Source organism: Lacerta agilis, chromosome 8 (genome assembly GCF_009819535.1).
Source record: "Lacerta agilis isolate rLacAgi1 chromosome 8, rLacAgi1.pri, whole genome shotgun sequence".
Taxonomy (NCBI): domain Eukaryota; kingdom Metazoa; phylum Chordata; class Lepidosauria; order Squamata; family Lacertidae; genus Lacerta; species Lacerta agilis.
In genome coordinates this window covers 79,685,080-79,710,108 of record NC_046319.1, presented here as the reverse complement: position 1 = coordinate 79,710,108, position 25,029 = coordinate 79,685,080, and the positions used below count along the sequence as shown (strand labels likewise).

The window sequence follows — 25,029 nt, the reverse complement described above, 5'->3', positions numbered from 1 at the left end:
GTCCAATTACCTATCTAGGGCCACAGGATTCTGTAGGGAAATGCCCTCATCACCTTGGGGTGGGGGTGCTAAGGAATTATCCATGCACAGGCACGCCCCCCCCCATCTGTAGGCAAATTGGGCAGTGTGTGATGGTTTCAGGAGGTCCTGCCCCCAACCCCAGCTCCTGCTGCTTCTGTGCCTGGGCTCTGAACTGGGGAGGGAAAATGCACTCTGCACTCGATTAGGAGCACCCTCGTCTTCAGCGCAGCTTCCCCATTTCCTGGGTTGGGCACTCCAGAGAGGTTGGTGGGGCTGGGGTGGGGTGGGGCGCGGGCGCTAAGCCTGGGCATGGAATTAAGGCGAGATTCCAGAATCCCCTTCGAGATACCAGCACACACACACACCCCAGAAATAATAATAACCCCACACAGAGAGGGCTTCTAGCTTGGAGATTCCTTCCATCCCTCCTACATCCCAGTAATTGATGATAAGAAGCCCGGCCCCACATCTGTTTCTGACCCCCGCACCTGCTCTGAGGACGGGGGAGAGATGCTTCTTGCAACCGCTTCCCTTGAAACGCAATTGCACAAAAGTGCGCGCTAACCAGATGCAAACTGCATTTTTATTTATTTATTTCAGTGCAATTTATACGGGGAGCTGCCACCCCTCCTCTCTCCTTCCCCCCCTTTTTTTTTTGCATCCCGCACCCAACCTCCCTCTCAGCTGTCAAACGCAAGGCCCTCTGGGAGCTGTAGTCCCCTGGTGGCAGCCGCCTGGCATTCTCCCCCCCCCCCGCCGCGGCTTGCAAAGGAAGGAGAGAAAAAATAATAATGCAAAACAGAAAAAAGAAAAAGAAGTAGGGTGGGGGGGGGAAGAGGAGAGGAAGGTTTCTGTGCAACCCTGGGACTACATTCCCCATGGTGCACCGGGGCTCAAAGGAGCTGGGCTGTGATTGGGCCCCCCCTTCCTGCAGGCTGCTGGAGAATGAATAAAATTGTACAGTATATTCTGATGTGAGAGGTTTAAAAAAAAAAAAACCAAAAGAAAGAAAGAAAGAAAAGGAGAGAAAAAAAAATTCTCTCTGCTCCTCCAACCCGCCAGCCCTGGAAAGCAGAGACACCTCCGCACCCTCCCAAAATGGCTACAGCTGTGCACAAGCCTATCAAATGGTGAGTGGGTGCCCCACATCTGGGGGGTGGCAGGTCCCCCCTCCCCCAGGCATGGGGGGCAGGCGAGCAGGGAGGAGAGGGATGGATGGCTCGCCTTCCCCGTCTCCCCTCGGCGCGGATGGCTTTGCATGGAGAGCGGCGGGCAGCCGAGGGGCTCAGGCGTCGCGGCTCCTGGTCCTTGCGAGGGAGGGAGGGAGGGAGGGAGAGAGGGAGGGCGAAGGGGGGCGGAGTGGGGGTGGGTGAGGGGCTCTGGATGGGAGAGGCCGGCCGGGCTTCCATTGCAGCCACACGGTGCAGGTGGGGGGCGGCTGCCGATGCTGCCGCCGCCAGAGGGGCACGTCGGAGATGGGCGCACCGGGAGAGGGTGCCAGCCTGCGCGCGCCCCTGTACAAAGCGCCCGGCGGTTGTGGTGGCGGGGGCGCCTTGGGGAGAGACTCCCCGGGGGGCAGCAGCGCGAGGATCCTGAGCGTGCAGGGTGCCCTCCGCGCGTGTTTGTGTCTGGGCGCCCTCCGCGCGTGCCAAAAGGGTCTTGCACAACCGGCAGCTGGGCATGCACGGGCTCCAAGGGAACAGGTGTGCGGAGGTGGGGTGGGGTGGAGGGGTACACCTCGGCCGCCGCCCACCACCTCTGCGCCCCTTCCCGACTGCCCCTGTTGTCAGAGGGTCTGTGTGCAAAGCATCTGGGGTGGGGTTTGTTTTTCTTCCCTCCCTCGGTCCCCCACCCCCCAACCGTCCAGGATGCAGGAGCTAAAGGCCAGAGCCCCTTGGGCTCCCAGTCCCGGTGTGTGTTGAACAATTGCTAACATTTTAATGTGAAGGTCTGGTTTCCAAAATAATAATAATAATAATAATAATAATAATAATAATAATAATAATAATAATAATAGTAATGGGGCAGACCTGGGTGCCAAGGCTGTGCCCAGAGCGCACCCCTCTGGATTGGAAAGCCAGCCTGCTCCTCTGAGGCGCTTGTGGGATGGCAGGGATTGGTCATTGGCGAGGGGAAGGCCCTCTGTGTATGGGCAGAGACACTCTTATCATTACTGTGAGCTGTCCTGAAGCCTTGTCTTGAAAGAAGGGGGAGCTCTCACACAAATCCACCCCTTGGGGTACCAACCAGTCTGCTCTTCCTGGACCCCTTGCTTTGCGTTTTGTCATAGAATTGTAGAGTTGGAAGGGACCCACAAAGCACATCTAGTCCAACCCCCTGCAATGCAGGAATCTCGGCTAAAGAACCCCCTGACCTCTGTTTAAAAACCTCAAATGAAGGAGGGTCCACCACCGCCTTCCTAGGGAGTCAAATGGCTCTTACCAACAGAAAGTTCTTCCTAACGCTTCATCGGAATCTCCTTTCTTGTAACTCGAATCTATTGATTCTGGTCCTCTGGAGCAGGAGAAAACAAGCTGGCTTCCCTCTTCCGTGGGATAGCGCTTCAGATATTTCAAGATGCCTACCCTACCCACTCTGTGGGTTAAACCACAGAGCCTAGGACTCGCTGATCAGAAGGTCGGCGGTTTGAATCCCCGCGACGGGGTGAGCTCCCGTTGCTCGGTCCCAGCTCCTGCCAACCTAGCAGTTCGAAAGCACGTCAAGTGCAAGTAGATAAATAGGTACCACTCCGGTGGGAAGGTAAACGGTGTTTCCGTGCGCTGTTCTGGTTCGCCAGAAGTGGCTTAGTCATGCTGGCCACATGACCCGGAAGCTGTACGCCAGCTCCCATGGCCAATAAAGCGAGATGAGCACCGCAACCCCAGAGTCAGACACGACTGGACCTAATGGTCAGGGGTCCCTTTACCTTTTTACCCTACCCGCTCTCAGCCTTCTCTTTTCCAGGCTACACATCCCCAACTCCCTCAACCGCTCCTCATAAGGCTTGACACCTTCCCTGCCAGAGCTCATTCTTACAAGAAAGAATATTCCAACTAAACATTAGGAAGAACTTCCTGACAGTGAGAGCTGTTGGACAGTGGGATTTGCTGCCAAGGAGTGTGGTGGAGTCTCCTTCTTTGGAGGTCTTGAAGCGGAGGCTTGACAGCCATTTGTCAGGAATGCTTTGATGGTGTTTCCTGCTTGGCAGCGGGTTGGACTGGATGGCCCTTTGGCTCTCTTCCAACTCTAGGATTCTATGATTCATTCTGTACCCCTGTCCTCAATTTGTGGCAAGTGGTTCCACAGGTGAAACTGCCTCTCCCCCTCACCTGCCTTGCCTTCCTGCAGTACGGAGAGGGATGCTCCTCAGACACCCCCATACACCCCAGGCCCGCTATTTCCTGATGGCTCCATCAAGGCACTTCTTCTGATGCAGTGCAGAGTTAGACTATGGAACTCCTTCCCACAGGAGGCAGGGACGGCCACCAGCCTGGATGTCTTTAGAAGAGGATTGGCCAGGATGGCTCTGCCCTGCCTCCAGTAAACGCTTCTGCAAACCGCAGGAGGGGAGAGGGCTCTTGTGGTCAAATCCTGCTTTGTGGGCTTACTACAGGCATCTGGTTGGCCACTGCGAGAACAGGATGCTGGACTCAGTAGGCCACTGGCCCCATCCTGCAGGCTCTTCTCAAGGGCGCATATGAGGCTTAGTGGTGTGGGCCCCGGGGCACACATTTGCATGATGTTTGCATATGAGAAGTTATACATATAGATGCAATTTCCGGCTGACTTTCGGGGGGCGGGGGACAAATTCTGGCTGGCAGGGCATCCTCTGTGCTATGGGATGGTGTCCACAGGTTTTTCTGAGCCTGGGACTCTGAATGTGGTGGATTGGGCCCTCCTCTGCTCCACCCACGATCTGTGGCTTGTGTGCCCTGGAAAACCGAGAGGCCTCTGTACGGATTAAGATGGCTTTTTGGGGGAGAGGGGAGCTGCCTCTCTGGCCCTGGGCTTTAAAAAAAATGTTGCTTATAGGGCATTTTATTTTGGAAAAAAAGAGGGAACTGAAGAGGAGATCTGGGCCCCTTGCAAAAGGCCAGAGTTTCAGGTCTCCTGAGCTACCCCCTCCACAACATCCCTAGGCCCCCACATGTTCTTTGTTACTGCCCTAGAACCAAAAAGGGATGTGGGTCGCCTCCCCTCCACCCATATCTATGTTTGCAGTTGTTTATTCGGAGAGAGTCTGCCTTGGGATTGAGCATCTCGCTGCAGTGGCGCAGCCAGCTAGGCTCTTTGGGCTTTTCAGTGTTTTGCAACCAGATTCTTGCTGGTTTGCGCTTGATCTTCCCTGAGGCTTCTTTTGGTAGATTTCCAGGTCAAAGACGTCTCCAGGTTTTGCTGCTTTGCCTCTTTGTCAGCAAACGTGTGAGGGGTTTGGGGTTGAGTTTCTGTTGCTTCATACGTTTGGCCTTTAAGTAGGGCAAGAGAAAAACGTTCAAGAATGGAGCAGCCGGTTCGGCCCAGAACTTTTTGCCGGAGCTCAGCTGCAGTTTAATCGGCATGAGCTTTGCAAGAGCTCAGCTGCAGTTTAATCGGCATGAGCTTTGCAAGAGCTCAGCTGCAGTTTAATCAGCATGAGCTTTGCAAGAGCTCAGCTGCAGTTTAATCAGCATGAGCTTTGCAAGAGCTCAGCTGCAGTTTAATCAGCATGAGCTTTGCAAGAGCTCAGCTGCAGTTTAATCAGCATGAGCTTTGCAAGAGCTCAGCTGCAGTTTAATCAGCATGAGCTTTGCAAGAGCTCAGCTGCAGTTTAATCAGCATGAGCTTTGCAAGAGCTCAGCTGCAGCTCTGCTTGAGCTTGCCAAGCAGAAAACACTTACGCCTTGTAAGGTGTAAATATGACAACAACAACAACAACAACACCATCATCATCAACAACAACAACAAGAAGACAACTGTCCCAGTGATCTTGGCTCTTAAGAGAGGTGTAGAAACGCGGGCCTTTCTCCTTACAGTTTAGGCGAAGATTTCTACCGGGAAGCCATTGAGCACTGCCGCAGCTACAATGCCCGGCTATGCGCAGAGCGGAGCATGCGCCTGCCTTTCCTCGACTCGCAGACGGGGGTCGCCCAGAACAACTGCTACATCTGGATGGAGAAGACTCACCGGGGACCAGGTACGGGGTCTAGGGGCTGCGGGTGCTCTCTGAGGAGGAGGGCACCCTGTGCTGGGCGTTGTACATAGAGCAGACCCTTCTCTGGAGGCCTGGGGGGGGGGGGGTCCGCATGTGTGTCCAGAGGAGGGGGGGGGAGAGGGAAAAAGGAATGTGCAGCTGCCACGAAAAAGGCAAATTCCATGCAAGGGATACTTAGGCAAGCAATTTAAAATAAAACTGCAGGTATCGTAACAAATCTATTGTGTGGAGTAATGCATTTGGAATACAGTAACCAGATCCAGTTCTGGTCGCCTTGACTCGAAGAGGATATTGCAGAGTTGGAAAAGGTTCGGGAAAGGGCCACCGAAATGTTCAAAGGGGCGGAGTGTTTGGGACTCCAAGAAAGGTGGCAACGTTTGGGCCTTTAGTTGGGAGAAAAGTAAACTTGTCATGCTATGGAGTTTTCCTCCCTCTCTCCTAATGCTGGAACTCCAGCGGAGGTGAATGTTGGAAGATTCAGGGCGAATAAAAGAAAGTCTTTCTTCACGCAGGACAAAGCTAACCTGTGGAACTCCCTCCCACAAGAGGCAGGGATGGAGGGCCATTGAGGACTTCCATCCAGGATGGCTCTGCTCTGCCTCCCCAGTCGGAGGCAGCCATGCTTCTGAATCCTAGTTACTGGAAACCGCAGAAAGGGAGAGTGTTTCTCTTGAGTTCAAATCCTGCTTGCGGGTTTCCCCCTGTTCAGCCTGGGCTAGATGGGCCCTTGGCCAGATCCAGTAATCCATTCTCATGTTCTTAAGGAACTGCGTGAAGGGGAGGCAAAATGCAGCCAGGAAGCTGAGAGACAGAGAGAGAGCTTTGACCTCATATGGACTAGAGGCTTGAAGGTGGCATTGGAGAGATGCAAAGTTTTGTGGGTGGGTATTTTGCCGCTAACCTGCCCCTCCCTTAGGGCTGGCTCCGGGCCAGATCTACACTTACCCAGCTCGCTGTTGGCGGAAGAAGCGGAGGCTCAACATCCTGGAGGATCCTCGCCTGCGGCCTTGTGAGTTCAAGATTGGTAAGGAGGGGGTGGGCGGGCGGGGTGGGGTGGGGGTGTGCCAGGGGCAAGTGTGGCCTCTGCGCCGTGGGCCTGTAGATCCCGAAGGGGTCCCAAGGGTCATCTAGCCCAACCCCCGGCAGGGCAGGAGTCAAGGGGGATGGGGTGTGTGTGTTTGTGTGTGTGTTTGGAGAGGGGGTGTCCGGGTGCCCCACCAGGAAAGTAAGAGGCCAGCGCTCCTCCCACACTACGGTTTAAACTAGGCTTCAGACTCATAATTCAGAGGGTCAGGACAAGGAGGCTGCAGTCCAAGTTGGGGTGCATCTGAAAATGTAAGGTTGTTGCAGATCGGAAGCGGAGCAGGGGAAATTGTAGCTAAAATACAGTGCCAGAAGGTTCTCGCCATTATTTTGGGCCTTTTAGCAAAGATTCGGGAAGCCTATGGCTTCTCTCCATTCCCCAGACGCTCAGTTAATTCCGCAGCGTCTCTTGGGCATGCGAAAGGTCTGGGAGGAAGGCGCCTCTCCGAGACCCTGGGTAGCCTGCCATGTCCGTGTCCAGCAGGGGGACTTGGGGGTCCTCAGCCCCAGAAGGAAGCGCAAGAGCGGCCCTTGAGACCCCTTCCCTAGGCTGCACACTCTCTGGCCCCCCGGCCACACCCCTCTGTGCTTTACCTTCAGCCTGGCTGGGATGTGTCCTTCACCTGAGACTTTGGAACTCCCTGCCTCTTGACATCAGGCAGGTGCCTTTGCTCTATTCTCTTTGGCGCCTGATTTTTTTTTTTAATTGTTTAGGCTTGCCTACCCAGATATCTAGAAGTTACCCGAGTTTTATTTCTTTTTGGCAACCCGTCTTCCTGCGTTTTTATTTATGATCTCAATGTTTCGTTTTATATTTTGGTAGAGGTTTTCTCGCAAGTAAGCGGCAAATCTAAATGTTGTTAAATGAAATGAATAAACGATGCATTTTGCTTGCCTAGATGGATGCTGGAAACGCAGTGGGGGGTTTTTTGGGGGGGGCAGCCTGCTTGTAGAAAACTGATTGTACCTTGGAAAGAGCTCCTCCCACTTTTGCCTCTGGCTCCGCCCACCAGGAGTACATGCCTCCCTGGAAGATTTCCCCAGAGGAAATGCATCCATTGCCTGTTCTACTCAAATGGGCTCCTCACCCCTGGTGTAGGCAATGGGGTCTCCCCTGGTGGATCGGGGCACACAACTTGCCTGCAAGCTGACCCAAAGGCAGGTGTCAATTGAGCTGTGCAATGTGGAGCAGGAAACGGGGAAGGGGTCGGTGGGCTTCCAGCACATGCCTGGCTGCAAGAGGGGTCTGCAAAGGCCGACTTGGTCCAAGGCAGCTCCCATACACGCAGATGTTCTCTGCAGCCTCAGGGAGGATTTTTACCAAGGCACCGAAAGTCAATTTGGACCTTTGGTTCCTAAACTTTTCTGGGCCTACTTCGTTCCATGAACTCATCTCCAGTGCCCTCCACCCTAGAGGGGAAAAAAACCTATTTGGAAGATCAGATTCAAAACAGCCACGATTAATTGCACACTTATTCAAAATGCGCTTGCAGTCGGTCCGACAAAGCTGGTGAAATTGAGACAGCGATAAAGGTAAAGGGACCCCTGGCCGTTAGGTCCAGTCACGGACGACTCTGGGGTTGCGGCGCTCATCTCGCTCTATAGGCCGAGGGAGCCGGCGTTTTTCCGCAGACAGCTTCCGGGTCATGTGGCCAGCATGACTAAGCCGCTTCTGTCGAACCAGAGCAGCGCACGGAAACGCCGTTTAGCTTCCCGCCGGAGCGGTACCTATTTATCTACTTGCACTTTGAGGTGCTTTTGAACTGCTAGGTTGGCAGGAGCAGGGACCGAGCAACGGGAGCTCACCCCGTCGCGGGGATTCAAACCGCCGACCTTCGGATCGGCAAGCCCTAGGCTCTGTGGTTTAACCCACAGCGCCACCCGCGTCCCTTTGAGACAGCGATATTCGCTTTTTAAAACTTTGCATTGCAGGGGGTTGGACTAGATGAGCCTCGGGGGTCCCTTCCAACTTTACAGTTATATGCTTCTATGGTTTTATGTTAAATTAACTGTAGAACTTTTAGAAGACACCTGAAGGCAGCCCCGGATCGGGAAGTTTTGAATGGCTGATGTTTTATGATGTTTTTATATCTGTTGGAAAGTGCCCTGAGTGGCGGGGGCAACCCAGTTGGATATCAGGAGTACAAATAATAAAATGAAGAAGAAGAAAATGATTAAATTTTACTTCTCCAGCCCCTGTTTGCCTCCCCCTTGCCTCTAAGCGTCCCTCTAGGTAATAATAGAATTGTAGGATTGCAGAGCTGGAAGGGACCCCCAAGAGTCATCTAGTCCAACCCCCTGCAGTGCAGAAATCAGCTCCACCCCAGGGGTGGTCTAGACCCTTCCCCGAGCTGATGGCCTGCATGAGATTAGGATGACCGCTTCCCCCAGCCGGCCCCCAGGTGGCCACTGGCTAGCTGTGGGCTAGTGGGAGTTGTAGTTTGCCACCTGGGGGGGCGCCCAGGTTGGCCGGAAGCCAGCCTGGAGAGTCGGGGGTCTGCATATGTGTGATTGTGTGTAGAGCATGGGTAGGCAAACTAAGGCCCAGGGCCTGGATCCGACCCAATTGCCTTCTGAATCCGGCCTGCAGACGGTCCAGTAATCAGCGTGTTTTTACATGAGTAGAATTTTATTTAAAATGCATCTCTGGGTTATTTGTGGGGCATAGGAATTCGTTCTTTTTAAGATAGATAGATAGATAGATAGATAGATAGATAGATGATAGATAGATAGATAGATAGATAGATAGATAGATAGATAGATGATAGATAGATAGATGATAGATGATAGATAGATAGATGATAGATAGATAGATAGATTGATAGATGATAGATGATAGATGATAGAGATAGATAGATAGATAGATAGATAGATAGATAGATAGATAGATAGATGATAGATAGATAGATGATAGATAGATAGATAGATGATAGATAGATAGATAGATAGATAGATAGATGATAGATTGATAGATGATAGATGATAGATGATAGATGATAGAGATAGATAGATAGATAGATAGATAGATGATAGATAGATAGATGATAGATAGATAGATAGATAGATAGATGATAGATAGATAGATAGATAGATAGATGATAGATAGATAGATAGATAGATGATAGATGATAGATGATAGATGATAGATAGATAGATTGATAGATGATAGATGATAGATGATAGATGATAGATGATAGAGATAGATAGATGATAGATAGATAGATAGATAGATAGATAGATGATAGATAGATAGATGATAGATAGATAGATAGATAGATAGATAGATAGATAGATGATAGATAGATAGATAGATAGATAGATAGATAGATAGATAGATGATAGATAGATAGATAGATAGATAGATGATAGATGATAGATGATAGATGATAGATGATAGAGATAGATAGATAGATAGATAGATAGATAGATAGATAGATAGATAGATAGATAGTCCGGCCCCCCACAAGGTCTGAGGGACAGTTGACCGGCCCCCTGCTGAAAAAGTTTGCTGGCCCCTGGTGTAGAGGGTCTGTGTGTTGATCAGATCCACGCAGAAAGGATGAATTGGGGATTTCTCTCCTCCCCCAGACTGTGAGCCCCCCTTGAAGAAGGAGGGGGGGCTTCCCGAAGGTCCCGTCCTGGAAGCCTTGTTGTGCGCCGAGACGGGAGACAAGAAGCCGGAGCTGAAGGAGGAAGAGCTCATGCTAGACTGTCCGGTGAGAGAAGCAAGAGCCCCCCCCCACCCCCCACCCCAACCGCCAGACCCATGGCTCAGCCCTAAGCATGCCTAGTCGAACTGTGGAACCCCCTCCCACATGAGGCAGGGGTGGGTTTAGAAGACGATTGGGCAAAGTCGTGGAGGGGGAGAGGGCTGTGGGTGGCTCCTAGCCAAGATGGTTAGATGCTTTGCCACCGCAGATGGAGGCAGCAATGCTTCCGAATGTCAGTCGCTGGGAACCACAGGAGGAGGCAGCGCTCTTGTGTTCAAATCCTGCTTGCAGGTTTCCCACATAACAGTCATCTGGTTGGCCAGTGTGAGAACAGGATGCTGGACTACAGATGGTCCAGTCACCAGGATCGTATTATGTTGTCGTGGAACCTCCAGCTCCAGAGGCAGTCTACCTGGATTCCTAGGTTCTTCGGGGGCATTTGGTCCCTGGGAGGACTTTCTGGATCAGGCCAAAGGGGGGGCCCCATCTAGTCCAGCCTCCTGTCCTCTCAGGGACCAAATGCCCCAAAGAACCTAGGAATCTAGGTAGACTGCCTCCTTGGGTGCTCATGAAGAATCCAGTCAGCGCCAGCGGTCATTGGGTGGCCTGCCCCCTGGGGCTGTTGTGCTGTTGACTGCGAGAGTAGGGGTCCCCCCACCCCTCTCACTTCTCTCTCTCTCTCTCACACACACACACTTTGCAGAAGGCGCCGATTGGGGAATTTCTCCACGACTTGGATACGGATGACCTGGAAGACGACGTCCCTCGCCGGAAGAACAAGGCCAAGAGCAAGGTGGGGCAAGGAAAGCGGCCAGGCGGCGGCGGGGGGGGGGGAGCTTGTAACCTTCTCGAGTCCCAGCCTGAAGAGCCAGCAAGACCCTTCACTGTTAAAGCAATGACGGCTCAGCGAAGCCTCCAGAGACAGGGGCAGTCTACCTGCAAGTGCCCAAGGCAGGGCCTCAGCAGCAGGGAAAGGCCAAGGTTTGCTTGGGGGCTTCTCAGAAGCAAATTGCCGGCCCCTGTCAGGAAAAGGAAGCTGGGGCAACTGGCCTTGCTTCTGTCCCACTCCTGCTTTATGGTCGCGGGGATCATTGACAATTGGATCGTGTGAGGATGCAGGCCCAAGTGCCCCAGAGCGCATGCAGAGTGCTGCCGTCTCCCCTCACCCTCTTCCCGGAGCAGAGGGCAGGGCAGAGAGCAGAAAGCACCTGCTCTGCAATGCAGGCGGCATTGGGATCGACCCCCGCCGGCCTCTCCAAGGCTGGGAAAGGGTCCCTCTCTGAAGCCCCTGGGAGCCTGCTGCTGCCGGTCAGAGTAGATGACCCAGAGTCGGAGGGAACAGTGTCGTGGCTCAGTGTAGGGCGCTTTGGGTGAGAATCATAGATTCGCAGAGCTGCAGGAGGCCCCATGGGGTCATCTAGCCCAACCCCCTGCAATGCACGCTGGGCCGGGGGCAACCTTGGGAGGGGGGCACCTGAGGATTTCCGCCCTCCCCAAAGACAGGCCTGCAAAGCAGCTGCCAGCTGTGCTGGGACAACAGGTGCAAAGCTCCTGCCAGGCGGATGCACGCCCCTCTCCTTTCTCCTCTTGGCTCCAGAAATTTGGGGCCCTCAAGCACAGTGCATGTTGTGGGGGGGGCCCTGACTAAGGCAGCCCCCTGTGAAAATGAGGCTCCTCATCCGCCGCCACTGAGCCTCTGGCCCTTTTTTTGTGCAAAGTGGGCCTGGGAGGCACCCTAATCCCCCCACTCCTCCTCCTCTTGCAAAACCAGCCAAAGTAGGTCAGCCTCTTTTAGGATTGGCGTCTGCTCAAATCACATTCCTTAATCTGTGTTTAAAGCTGGAAACCACAGAGGCATGTTTTTGGATTTCCACAAGATCAGGCTGAATTTGCCTTTTGTTCTGACCCCCACACACCCACCCCACCCCGGCCGCCTTGTTATTTTGCTCGACTTCTGCATTTCGACCTTAAACCAACTTGCAGTTCGGCTCTTGCAAAGCTCAGGCTGCTTTATCTCGTTTCACCTGAAGCTCAGGGAATTCGGGGCCGCCTGCTTCTGCAGCTCAGCTCTTAGAATCCTAGAGTTGGAAGAGACCCCCAAGGGCCATCCAGTCCAACCCCCTGCCAAGCAGGAAACACCATCCAAGCATTCCTGACAGATGGCTGTCAAGCCTCCGCTTAAAGACTTCCAAAGAAGGAGACTCCACCACACTCCTTGGCAGCAAATTCCACTGTCCAACAGCTCTCACTGTCAGGAAGTTCTTCCAAATGTTTAGGTGGAATCTTCTTTCTTGTGGCTTGAATCCATTGCCCCGTGTCCGCTTCTCTGGAGCAGCAGAAAACAACCTTTCTCCCTCCTCTAGATGACATCCTTTCATATATTTGAACATGGCTATCATATCCCCCCTTAACCTTCTCTTCTCCAGGCTAAACATACCCAGCTCCCTAAGCCCTTCCTCATAAGGCATTGTTTCCAGGCCTTGGACCATTTTGGTTGCCCGCCTCTGGACACGTTCCAGCTGTTGCCGAGTTGGTTGGGATAATTGCCGGGGAAACTTTGCAATGAACCATTGAAGCTGGGTGCTGAACCGTCTGAAAGACCCTTCTTAGGTTCTTATGGAGCCTCCAAGCCCAGACGCAGTCTATCTGGATTCTGAGGCTCTATGGGATATTTGGCCAGTGTGAGAACAGGAGGCTGGACTAGATGGGCCTGAACCAGCCGGGTAATTTCATGTCCCCATGAGCTCAATGCAGACAAAAATGGCCGATCCGGGCGCAAGGCGGAACCCCCCTCCCCTCCGAGACCAAGCTCCCCCTCTCCCTGTCCGCCATGCCCATGAGGTCTAGGAGCTTGCTTTTTATTTAAAAACAGAATGTGTCAGCACTGAGACCAGCCTGTCTCTCTTCCCCACGCCCAGGCCTACGGCATCGGGGGTCTGCGGAAGAGGCAGGACGCGGCGCTGCTGGAGGACCGAGACAAGCCCTATGTCTGCGACAGTGAGTGCCCCTCTGATGGCGGTTTTGGGCAAGGGGGTGGAGGTGGGTCACAGTGGGGCCGGGTGAGCGTTCCTGCTGCCGCTTCCTGGCTCAGGAGAAGCAGCCACCAGGGATTAGAGGAGGGGGCTGGCTCAGATGGCAGGAGGCTGGCGTGGCAAACCCGCTTTTGAGCCTGGGGCAGAGCATGGGGGGCTGAATGGGCAGCTCTGTGGGTCTGGGGGACTTTGGGGTGGAAGCAGGGGGTGGGGGAGCTGTGCCCAAGAGCCAGGGATGATATGGAGGATGTGGGGAAGCTGCTGAGTGGAGACAGGTCTTGTCCGCATGTAGCTCAGAGATCTGTCCTGGTTGCCAATTTGCTCCTGGGCCGAGTTCCAGGAGTTACTCTTAGTATATTGGTTGTAAGTTGCTTTGGGCTAACAAATTTAATAAACATATAACTGTAAATAAATAAGACCCCCCTTAGTACATACTTGGGACCAGTTTCCTGTGAGACTGAATTGGCCCTGCCACAAAAAAACCCCTTCTGCATTTGGAAGGACTCCATCATTTAGTGTGGCAGCACCTACACTTTGGAACTCCCTGCCTCTTGATATCGACCAGGCGCAATCTTTGCAAACCTGTCTGCATTTTATTGTTTTTATCCTTTAGTAAAGCACTTATAGAGGTTTCTTTTCGCAATCGAGTGGTACATGAATTTTATGAAATAAAGAGATAAATAAGTTGTCGTCCAGGAAAACCTGGAGTAGACCCCTTACTGGGAGATGGGAGTGGGGTGGGGAGGGGAATTGGGGACAGGGCTGCATTAGAGGCAGGGGGTGGGTTGATGGGTGACCCTCTTCCAGGGGGTTAAGGGCGGGGGTTGCCTCTGCCAGGGGATGGGACCCCACCCCACCCCATCCCGGTTTACCCATTTTGAGAAAGTCCCCTGGGTGCCATCTCAGTGGCAGAGCACATGCTTTGGATGCAGAGGGTTCCGGGTTCAATTCCTGCCGGCATCTCCAGTTACAGATGGGAGAGAGAGCCCAAAGTTCTGGAGAGTTGCTGCCGGCCAGTGTAGGCAGCACTGAACTAGATGGACCAGTGGCATAAGGGAGCTTCCTACGTTCCTGTGTGCCCGGTGGGTTCTTTTCACCGGCCGGGGGTTCTTGAGCCGGGACTCCTGCATGGCGGGGCAGGGGGGTTGGGCTGGATGACCCTCAGGGGTCCCCTTCCAGCTCCACAATCCTACGCTTCTTCTTCCTTTTCAGTCTGTGGGAAGCGCTACAAGAACCGCCCGGGACTGAGCTACCACTACACACACACGCACCTGGCAGAGGAGGAGGGCGAGGAGGGGCCTGAACGCCACACCCTCCCCTTCCATCGCAAGAACAACCACAAACGTGAGTGACCCTCCCTGGCCACCTCTCCTTTGGCCGCAGTTCATCCTCACATTAGATGCCTTTGCATTTTTTGGGGGGTGGGTGCAGGGAAGGACCCCCAACTGCCTCGCTAGGCTGCAAAGGACAGAAGGACAAGGAGGATTATAAAGATAATTAATGAATTCCGCTAGAAATTAGCATTTAGCCTGCAGCTCAGCAGCAGAATATCCGCTTTGCATAGCTTTGAGAGTGTGGGGCAGTGGTTAGAGTGTGCAACTAGGACCTGGGAGGGATCAGGGTTCGAATCCCCACTCGTTGGCCATGAAACTCCCCGGGTGACTAGAGCAGTCACTGCCTCGCTCGGCCAAACCTGCCTCGCAGGGTTGTTGTTGCTGCGGAGATTAATAGGACTTGGGAAAGACCATGGTTCAAGTCCCCCCCCCCATCGGCCATGAAGCTCCCTGGGTGACCTTGGGCTAGTCACGGTCCCGCTCGGCCTAACCTACTTTGCAGGGTTGTCGTGAAGGTGAAACGGGGAGGAGGAGAACCCTTGGAGAAGAGAGTGGGGTATAAATGCAACGAAGGAACGAATGAGCAGGCCTCCAGCATCTCCATCTAAGGAAAGGGCTTTGGTCTGAAACCAGGAGAGCTGCCACAGGACTACATCTCCCATCCGTCTCAGCTGCGGTGGCTGTGGAGGATGGGAATTGTGGTCCACAGCATCTCAAGATGTTCAAGAAGGATACTGACAAGCTGGAACGTGTCCAGAGGAGGGCAACCAAAATGGTCCAAGGCCTGGAAACGATGCCTTATGAGGAACGGCTTAGGGAGCTGGGTATGTTTAGCCTGGAGAAGAGAAGGTTAAGGGGTGATATGATAGCCATGTTCAAATATATCAAAGGATGTCATATAGAGGAGGGAGAAAGGTTGTTTTCTGCTGCTCCAGAGAAGCGGACACGGGGCAACGGATTCAAACTACAAGAAAGAAGATTCCACCTAAACACGAGGAAGAACTTCCTGACAGTAAGAGCTGTTCGGCAGTGGAATCTGCTGCCAAGGAGTGTGGTGGAGTCTCCTTCTTTGGAGGTCTTTAAGCGGAGGCTTGACAGCCATCTGTCAGGAATGCTTGGATGGTGTTTCCTGCTTGGCAGGGGGTTGGACTGGATGGCCCTTGGGGGTCTCTTCCAACTCTATGATTCAAGGGCACCAGGTGGGCAGAGGTTGCTGAGAATGCCCAGCCGGATGGACCAACACGCACGAGCCTGTCTGAGAAGCGAGCCAAGAGACACTGCTGCCTCTAAATGGTGCCAAAAGGGGAATATTTTATCCCTATGGGATATGCCTTGGAGGACTTGTGGTTTTGATGCCAGCCTCGGGGGCAGTGGGTGTTCCTGAGGCTGTTTCCTGAGCAGGAAGCTTTTGCCCCCTCTTGCTGGCATGACCCGAAGGCCTCTTCCTCTCTCCCTGTGATGCAGGAGACCGGGGCAGCCTTGCTCAAGGCGTGCCCCAGTTCGATGCCAAGCCCCCTCGGGCGCAGGAGAGGTCCGCCTTAACCATGGCAAGGCGTTGCCAGCTGGTCTGGCTCAGCAGCAGAAGCCCTCAGCTAAGTGGGTGCCTGCTGGATGCCAGGCAGCTTCCGATCTTTCTTCCACGCCAGAGATCCTTAGGAAAGGAGCTGAAAGCAATGCAGCCCATTTCACAACGCCGCCCGTTATGCAATGCTCCGGCGTGAAAACGTTTGGGATGTCCCGTGTACGGTCCTGGTTGCTTTGCCTCCAAAGCGGAGCCGGAATAGATTAGGAAAAGGGCAGCTGAAAGAGGGTGGAGCGACTCCCCTGCGAGGAAAGGGTGCCACGTTTTGTGCTTTTCTGGTTTCAGAAAACTGTGATAAGTTTAAACAAAATAAAAAATAAAATAAAAATCCTTCCAGTAGGACCTAGAGACCAACTAAGTTTGTTCTTGGTATGAGCTTTCGTGTGCATGCATACTTCTTCAGATACACTGAAACAGAAGTCACCAGACCCTTATACCGTATTTTTCGCTCCATAGGGCGCACCTCGTTTATAGAGGAGGAAACAAGATAAAAAATATTTTTTTCCAGTTTTCCTCCTCTTAAAAGCCCTGTTTTTTTTGAGCATCCGTTAAAAGTTTTGCAGCTTTTTGTGCAAGGGGGAAAGCCCTGTTTTTTTGAGGATCAGCTAAAAGTTTTGCAGCTTTTTTGCAAAGGGAAAAGCCCTGTTTTTTTGAGGATCAGCTAAAAGTTTTGCAGCTTTTTTGCAAAGGGAAAAGCCCTGGTTTTTTTGAGGATCAGCTAAAAGTTTTTCAGCTTTTTTTGCAAAGGGAAAAGCCCTGTTTTTTTGAGGATCAGCTAAATGTTTTGCAGCTTTTTTTGCAAAGGGGAAAAGCAAAGAGCAAAAGCCCCGTTTTTATGGGGTTCAATTCACATTTCTGCAGCTTCTAAAGGAAAGGGAGCCTTTTCTACAGTTTCCAGACAGATAATCTAATCAGCCAGTCACATGTCGCTGGGGAAACAAACAACCTCCTTCTGCAGCACATTCAACAAAGGAGGGCGGGGCTGAAAGGGAGCCGGGACTCTTATCTCTCTCCTGATCTCTTGCTGATCAGCTGCTGAGCGGGGTCCTTTCAACACCCCCTTTTCTCTTTGTAAAATAAAAGGCATGATCCTCTTTTGGCCCCTGGGCAATTCAGCTCCAGGGACCACCATTTGCTCCATAAGACGCACAGATATTTCCCCTTACTTTTTAGGAGGAAAAAAGTGCGTATTATGGAGCGAAAAATACGGTATATAGTGAGAGAGTGAGGAGGGGTATTACCGGTATTCAGAAGGGTGGTGGGAATGGGTGATTGGCTGATGGGTGTGGGAAACCTGTTGATGACTGTTAACGGCTGCAATTAGTCCTAAAGGAAAAAGCAAGGGGTGAGATGGCTAAAGATAGCTTTGTCATGTATAATGAGATAAGATTCCAATGTCTTTGTTCAGACCAGGTCTCTCCGTGGTTTTGAGTTTGGTCATGAGTTGCAAACTGTGATAAGTTTATTACTTTTATTATTAGTTCATAAAATTATGCACAGCCTGGAGGCAGCAGATACAGAAAAGTTTCTCTCCCTCTCTCATAACACTTGAACTTCTGGGCATGCAAGGAAGCGGAAGGTGGGAAGGTTCGCGACAGGCTTCTTCTTCATGCAGCACAGAGTGAAGCTGTGGAACTCTCTTCCACTGGAAGCAGGAATGACCACCAATTTCTGCCCTCCACAGTCGGAGGAAGCAATGTTCCCGGGTGCCAGTTTCTGGAGACCGAAGGAGGGGAGAGTTGCTCTTGTGCTCGGATCCTGTTTGCGGGTTTCCCATAATGAGCATCTGTTTGGCTGCTGTGAGAACAGGATCCCGGACTGGCTGAGCCTATGCAAGGCTCTTCTGATGTTCCAAACACAGCTGCATCCAAAATGGCAACAGTCTTTTAGAAACACAAGCTGCCATCTCAGCTCCTTGGCTCCCTGCTTCTTGCAGAAGCTCCACCTCTGCTAGGCTGTTGCATGTTAAGATTTTACATACATTTGGTTGAATTAGCATATGCAAAGTGCAAGTGCTGGGTGTCTTCACACACACATCGATGCCTTGAGATGTTGGCTGCACTGCTCCTTTCCCTTCCTCTTCCTTGCTCCTCCCCCCACACTGAGTGAGGGTCTTCATTTTTAATACCCCCCACCCACCTGCCGATGATGAGGTTGCCACGGCAACCTGGTGGGTGGAGTTGGCAGGTATAATATTTCCCCCGTTTGGTCTGATTTATCATTTCAATTAAGTTGGAGACGCTTGGAGGAGCCTTGCCGTTGGTGGGGGTTGTTGTGAGGAGGGGGCCTGGGGTGGGGGTGGGGGAGATAGCCCTGAGGGAGGGAGCAGCTGATCTGCAAACAGGGGAGAGGCAGAGGAGGTCATGTCTGGTGCTGGTGCTTCTGATGGGTGTGTGTGTGTTGGGGGGCACTAAGCTGCCCCCTGAAGGTAGACTGAATGCACATCCTGGAGCCAGCTCCAGGGGGCTGTGGGTGCTTTGCCACCCACAATGATATATTTGTGGGGACTGCCCCCCCAAGTCAATGGGCAAAGCTGAAGCCCTTCTTTGCAGGCACCCACAATCTGCAGCATGAGGGGGCGGCTATGCCGGGGTGGGGGTGCCTTTGTGTGAATGCACACAGAGGTCCGGCTTCCAAAGGCTCAATTTGTGTGCAGGCACACAAAGGCCTCTTGATTCTGAAAAGTCTCATGTGTATGTTTGTGTGAGAGAGAGTGAAAATCCTTCCTTGGAGGTCAGAAATGAAAAACAAGGGGCATAGGTGTTTATAGACACAGAGAAGGCCTTTGACAATGTTTCATGGACTTTTATGAAGAAGACAATAGAAATGATGTACCTTGGGGAGGTATTTGGCAGAGGTATTGAGGCAATCGATTCAGAACAACAGCCCATGCTGATTGTGAGCAATGTGATAACTGAAAAGTGTAAAATGACATAAGGATGTCCCCTGTCACCGTTATTATTTATTTTGCCCACCTGTCAGTGGTCCTTCAGCTGCGATCCCTGCATTTCAGGGGGTTGGTGTGGATGACCCTTGGGGGCATCTTCCAACTGTACAATTCTATGATGCCATGAAAACTCTGTGCAGCTTTCTGAATATCCAACGCTCTCTGTGTTGTGTGTTGTGTTGTGTTGTGTTGTGCTGTGTTGTGTTCTGTGTGAGAATCTTTGTCCCATCGGCTGAGTCCCATCTCTGTGAATCATGAGATTGAAGCAGTGTGCTCTGTGTGTTGTGTGTTATACATGTGATGGAAGGGAAGTTTGTTTTCGGGGAGGGGACGGACAGGCGCATAACACACCCCAGCAACTACCTAGGAATCTGCTGTCTATTGGGCCATTTAAAATTGCTGTGTGTGAGAGAGCACTGAGGCAGTGTGTGTGTGTGTGTGTGTGTGTGTGTGTGTGTGTGTGTGTGTGTGGTGCATTGCTAAGGGAGACTGAATGGAAGTGATTTTTCCCCTCCCCCCTTTTTTTGAGGAGGGGGGAACATCATGATGGGGGCATGAACCGCACAAGGAAACAGGGTGTGGTTGGCGGAAGTCTAGCTTTCTAAGCTTGGGGTGGAGAGAGAGAGAGAGAGAGAGAGAGGAGTTCTCTCCTGCCCCCCCCCCCAACTAACATGCATCCCATCCTTTTTTTTTCTAGACAGTTGCCATGGCGACCACCAGTGCATACTGATGTAGTTGGATCTGCACAAAGAGCAGGAGATTGGGGGAAGGGACTCTGGTTAGCACCACAATCTCTGGAGAAAGGGGGCCAGGATGCCTGGGTCCCCCCCTCCCCCCCTCGGATGGTTGGAGGGTGGGCAGGAAGTTGGCCCATTCTGACCCAGAGGGCTGTGCCTGCTTCTCTCTGGGCCTTGGAGACTCAATCCTAGAACGGATTTTGCCTGTTTCTTAGCTGCCAGTGCCTCTTGCACACACACACACACACCCCAATTACGGTGCCAAAGGCTCACTTCCGTGCTCCTCCACCCCCAAACCCCTCCATCCTTTCACAAAGCTACCCCCCTTTTTTACATATTCATTTATTTGCTTGTCGAATCCAAAGATGCAGATATATATATATTATTTTTTTTAAAAACCAACAGATTCCTTTAATGGAAACCCGACTGGCTTCTTCTCACGCGGCTGGTTTTGATGAGCTCCATTTTTATTTGCTTTCCCCTCCTGCTTATTTCCATTTATATATATATATATCTTTTTGCATGTCTGGCTTCCTCCAGAGTTTTACAAAGAGCTGAACTGGGTCCCCGAGAACCAGCGCAGGCACACAGGTAAAACCATCCCTGTGAGGCGGGGAGGCAGGAGGCCGTGGCAAGTGTGCCTGGGTGCAGCTGAGGCGTCCAGGTTCCAATCCTGGGGGGGGGCACCCTTTTCTTGCCTCGGTTCCCCCTTCCTCACCCTGCCAGCAGCTTCTCCAGGGTTGTGGTGAGCCACCTGCGGGGGGGGCTCTTGTTTGAGAGAGCCCCCCCCCCCGGAACCCAAACCCAAAGGCTTCCTCCTTCTGCAACCAGGAGAGATGAAATTCCTCTGTCTGGGGGGTGGCCACTCCCTGCTCTGCTGAATTCATTCCGCTCCTGCGATTCTGGTGCATTTCAAATTAATTTGGGCCAAAGATGGGTTGCAGGGCAAGGGGGGAAGGGGGCCTTGGGATAGCTCGGCCTTGAGGACTAGACACTTAGGGGGCACAGGTGACAAAACTGAATCTTGCATGGGCTGTACAATCCTTTGTGATGGATGCATGTGTTCATGGGCTTTGCTGCCCCTGCATGTACCTGGGGCGGGGCAGAAGCCCACACCTGCCGGCTTGCTGACAGTCTCCGTGTGAGGGTGATGATGGCGCAGTGGGGCGTTTGTCATGTGTGACAGGAAGCGTCGGCCCCCTTTCCCCAGCTGCATGTGGACCAGGTGCCAGCAAAAGTCCTGCATCGCAGGGGGTTGGACTAGATGACCCCGGGGACCCCTCCCAGCTGTACTATTCTGTGATGCTGCGAAAACTCTCCATGCACTGGGAGGAGGAGGCGAATGTGTGTGCAAGCAGGCAGGCAGGCAGGAGTGGGACTCCCCCTCTCCTGCCTGGGGGTGGCTGGGGGAGGGAGGGGGATGCTGGGGTGCACAGGGGGGCCTGTGTGGCTCCCCCCCTTGATTTTGGCCTCTCCTTGCTGTTGTCTTACAGCTAAGAAAGCACCGGACGGCACAGTCATACCAAACGGTTATTGTGATTTCTGTCTAGGCGGCTCCAAGAAGACCGGCTGCCCCGAGGATCTCATCTCCTGCGCGGATTGTGGCCGTTCAGGTGAGGCCGTGGCGGCTGGTGGGCGAAGTAGGGGGGGGAAGGGCTTGGCCCATGCGGGGCGGAGCGGTGGGGGAACCTGCCTCCAGGGTATAAACGAGGAACGAGTTGGAAGGGACACTCAAGAGCCATCTAGTCCAGCCCCCTGCAAATGCAGGAATCGCAGCTAAAGAATCCTTGACACTCTAACCTCTGCTCTGAAACCTCCCAAGAAGAATGGTCCACCAGGACGCAGAGCGTTTCTCAAGCCACAGGTCTCACCCGCAATCAGGAGGCAGAAAGAAGATCCCTGAGCACGTGCAGAGTGCCATGGTGGGTGGGCGTGTTCTTTGAGGTGTGTAGCTTTGCTAGAGACAAGCAACGTGGCCCAACACAGCTCTGGCACAAAGGGCATTTGTCAGCTTGGAAAGAAGCGACCCACTTCTGGTGATCTGTGCTTAGCCAAAGTGGACTGGCTACTGCTGTGTTTTATACATTGGGCTTCCCTTGAAGAGTGTCTGGAAACTTTGAGTGGTGCAGCTGAGGGCAGTTAGGTTAACTGGGACATGAGGTCAGCAAGCATCTCCCTCCAGCATTCAGGAGCCATTGCTTGACCCCACACGATAATTTGGGGAGGTAAAACTGTTAGAGATTTCAGAGTTGCCTACGTGCAGAAATTCATCTGTCTATCTCCAAGCAATTAACTAGTTGGCAGAAAGCCCAGATCTGCTCTCTCTCAGACCCTTGGCAACGACCTGTGATTGGTCAATGAGTTCCTTAAGAGTGAGCTCTGTGTGAGAGCTTGTTTGTGTGTGGTTAGTGTGTGGTCAGGTGTTGGTGTAGAGAAAGTGGTCCGTATAGAGAGAGAGAGACAGAGAGGAAAAGATTTTATGTTTTGTTTCTTTTATTTGTAAAGTCTGTACATAGTAGCTTATATAAATGCTGTATATAGTTATCCAGTGAGTTGCTGAGTTCCTGCGTTGTGCTGTCCAGTTAATTACACAACAGCCAGAAGCTTACAGAAAAGTCTGCGTCTAACTCTGCGGTGTCCAGGAATACGTTATACTCCTGACACTAAATCTTAAGAAAAACCACTGCCGGCCTGGAGCCTCTGGATCGGGACAAAGGAGGTCCATCCAGTCCAGCGAGGTGCCCCTTATGGGAAACCTGCAAGCAGGACCTGAGCACAAGAACCTGGTCCTTCATGAAGGAGCCTAGTCCTCTTTTTAGAGCCCTCCGAGCTGGTGAGCATCACTGCCTCCTGCAGCAGAGAGTTCCATAGTTGGATTCTGAAGAAAGGCTTTATTTTATCTGAATCAGGCAGAAAAAACTTCTCTCGCTCTCTCCACGTTATCCAAGTCATGCCTGATTTTATCTGCCTCCATCATGTCGCCTCATACTTTCCTCTCAACTAAAAAGCCCGAGACGCTGCAGGTTTTCTGGAGGAGTTGCTCCCTCCGTTTTCTGAACCATTCCCACCTATGCAACATCCTTCTTGAGTGCGACTAGAAATGCACGCTTTCGGACAATAGGCATTAGACCTGGGAGTGTGGACTCCCTCAGAAGGTGGTAGACTCTCCTTCGCGGGAGGTTTTGAAGCAGAGGCTTTTTGGGCATCTGTCAGGAAGGCTTGGAAGTCTTAAAGAGCTTTTAGGGAAGTTTTTAAACTGTGACTTTGTATTGTATTTTGGTATTTGTTGGAGGCCGCCCAGAGTGGCTGGGGAGACCTGGCCAGATGGGCGGGGTATAAATAATAAATTATTATTATTATTATTATTATTATTATTATTATTATTATTATTATTATTATTATTATTATTATTATATTTCCTGCAATGGACAGCTGGCCCATTCCTTCCATTTATAGTCTACCTTTACCCCCCCAGAAGCCCCTTCCCCTCCTCATTTACTCATATGATCCCCCCCAACAACCCCCCTGCAAGGGAGGTGAGGCCGAGAGGGGCAGTGACCAGCGCAAGGTCACCCCCCCAGTGAGCCTCACTCAGAGCCGAGTGGCGGGATTTGAACCCTGGTCTCTCCCACGTCTTAGTCTTGACGCTCCAACCGCTGCACCCGCTGGCTGGCTGGCTGCTCCTGCGTGGACTCACCCGCTGCTCTCTCTCTGTCTGTCTCTCTCTCCCGCGCAGGGCACCCATCCTGCCTGCAGTTCACCGTCAACATGACAGCTGCCGTGCGGACTTACCGGTGGCAGTGCATCGAGTGCAAGAGCTGCAGCCTTTGCGGCACCTCCGAGAACGACGTACGTGAGTCGGCCGGGCCTGGATCTGACCGCCTCCCCCCACCCCACCTCCCCCCACCCTTCCAGGAGCTCAGCAAATGCCGGGACTCCCCTCCCCATCACCTCCCCAGCCCCTGCCTTCCCGTCCTCCAGAATGCCTTTTTGGAACAAACTTAGTTGGTCTCCATAAGGTGCTACTGGAAGGATTATTATTATTATTTAATTGGGATTGATCGCCTGCCCTTAAGGAGAGCCTGCGGGACCAGGCCAGGGGCTTCTCTAAGCCAACACCCTCTGACCACCCAGGTGACCCTTATGGGAAGCCTGCAAGAAAGCTTTGGGTGCAAGAAAACGCTGTCACTGGTTTCCCCGCAACTGAGATGCAGCAGTACTGCTGCCTCCAGCTGTGCAGGGCAAGGGCAGAACTTCGCGGCTCACAGCCTTCCAGGTCCATCTCTGCCAGGAATTTGTCTCCGCCTCTTTTAAAGCCAGCCAGGTGGGGTGTGTGTGTGTGTGTGACACCCTTGCCTCCTGCGGAAGAGAGTTCCGCAGTTTTAACTCTGCGCTGTGCAAAGGACTTTTTTTTTAAAATTATCTGAATCTTTTCCCTTGTTCCTTTGGGGAAGAAGTACAGTTTAGGGGGATGGAGACCCCCCCTTTGCCTGCAGAAGCGCCCCCCCTCCCCGCTCCCCCCCCCCGGTGGAATCATGGAATTGTAGAGTTGGAAGGGGCCACTCGGCGGGTCATCTGGCCCAACTCCCTGCAAGGCAGGAATTCTTTTGCCCAAGGTGGGGCTTGAACCCGCAACCCTGAAGATGAAGAATCTGATGCTCCTCTAACTAGCTGAGCTCTGCCGGGAGATTTGCGTTTGCGGAAGACCCGATTCTGCCTGAAATGAGCCTTGCGGAGCATTGTTTCCCATGCCCTCCTCTCTCCCTGCTGCAGGACCAGCTGCTGTTCTGCGACGACTGCGACCGGGGCTACCACATGTACTGCCTGAGCCCACCCATGGCTGAGCCCCCCGAAGGTGAGGAGGGACCCCGCCCTAGGCGAGGCGGCTTGGTGGGGAGGGGGCAGGGGGAGCTCCTCGGAAAATGCACCAACCCACCCCCAAATCTGATGCTTCTCTGCCTTTCTTCCAGGAACCTGGAGCTGCCACCTGTGCTTGCGGCAGCTGAAGGAGAAAGCGTCTGCCTACATCACCCTGACCTAGGCTGGGGGGCCCGTTGCCCACCCCCTTTCCCATCCTCGCTCCCCCCTCCCCTCCTCCGTGCCCTTAGCCGCGATGGTGCTGAGCCCTGCCAGGCCTCCTCGGGGCGTTTGTTGCCCTCTCGCCTGCCACAAGAACCTTTTCTTCTCCCCCCCCATCTCCTCCCCCCCCCCCACCCAGCGGGGACCAAACCCTGCCTGCGTCTCCTTTTGCCGGCTGTCACCAAAACTCGACTCAAAAGCCATACAAGCCGGGGGTAGGCAGCTGGCAGCCGCTCCTGGCCCTTTGATCCCCCCCCCCTCTTCGGCTGCCTGGGATGGGAAGCCCTTTGCCCACCCTCTAGATGCATGTGGA

At 52.8% G+C, this 25,029-nt stretch overlaps 1 protein-coding gene across 7 annotated transcripts; it reads left to right on the top strand.

Annotated features, from left to right (window-relative positions):
* The first annotated feature begins 874 nt into the window (after positions 1 to 874).
* Positions 875 to 24,703, top strand: DPF1 (double PHD fingers 1). Of its 7 annotated transcripts, XM_033158522.1 has the most exons (12): positions 875 to 1,151; positions 5,034 to 5,194; positions 6,129 to 6,236; positions 9,884 to 10,011; positions 10,709 to 10,798; positions 12,924 to 13,002; positions 14,250 to 14,381; positions 20,178 to 20,228; positions 21,131 to 21,250; positions 23,374 to 23,486; positions 24,411 to 24,492; positions 24,608 to 24,703. In XM_033158522.1, exons 1-12 carry the CDS (start codon positions 1,120 to 1,122, stop codon positions 24,676 to 24,678), a joined length of 1,167 nt encoding a protein of 388 aa, XP_033014413.1. In that variant the 5' UTR covers positions 875 to 1,119; the 3' UTR covers positions 24,679 to 24,703. The 7 variants fall into 7 exon arrangements, with proteins under 7 accessions (XP_033014413.1, XP_033014410.1, XP_033014408.1 ...); XM_033158519.1 differs by lacking the exon at positions 20,178 to 20,228 and having other exon boundaries at positions 878 to 1,151; positions 6,129 to 6,221; XM_033158517.1 differs by lacking the exon at positions 20,178 to 20,228 and having other exon boundaries at positions 878 to 1,151.
* The last annotated feature ends 326 nt before the right edge of the window (positions 24,704 to 25,029 follow it).

Coding starts and splice junctions, on each gene's coding strand:
- DPF1 (XM_033158522.1), top strand. CDS start 1,120: ATGGCTACAGCTGTGCACAAGCCTATCAAATG. Junction 10,799..12,923: donor AGAACAAGGCCAAGAGCAAG/GTGGGGCAAGGA, acceptor CCCCACGCCCAG/GCCTACGGCATCGGGGGTCT. Junction 24,493..24,607: donor CATGGCTGAGCCCCCCGAAG/GTGAGGAGGGAC, acceptor CCTTTCTTCCAG/GAACCTGGAGCTGCCACCTG.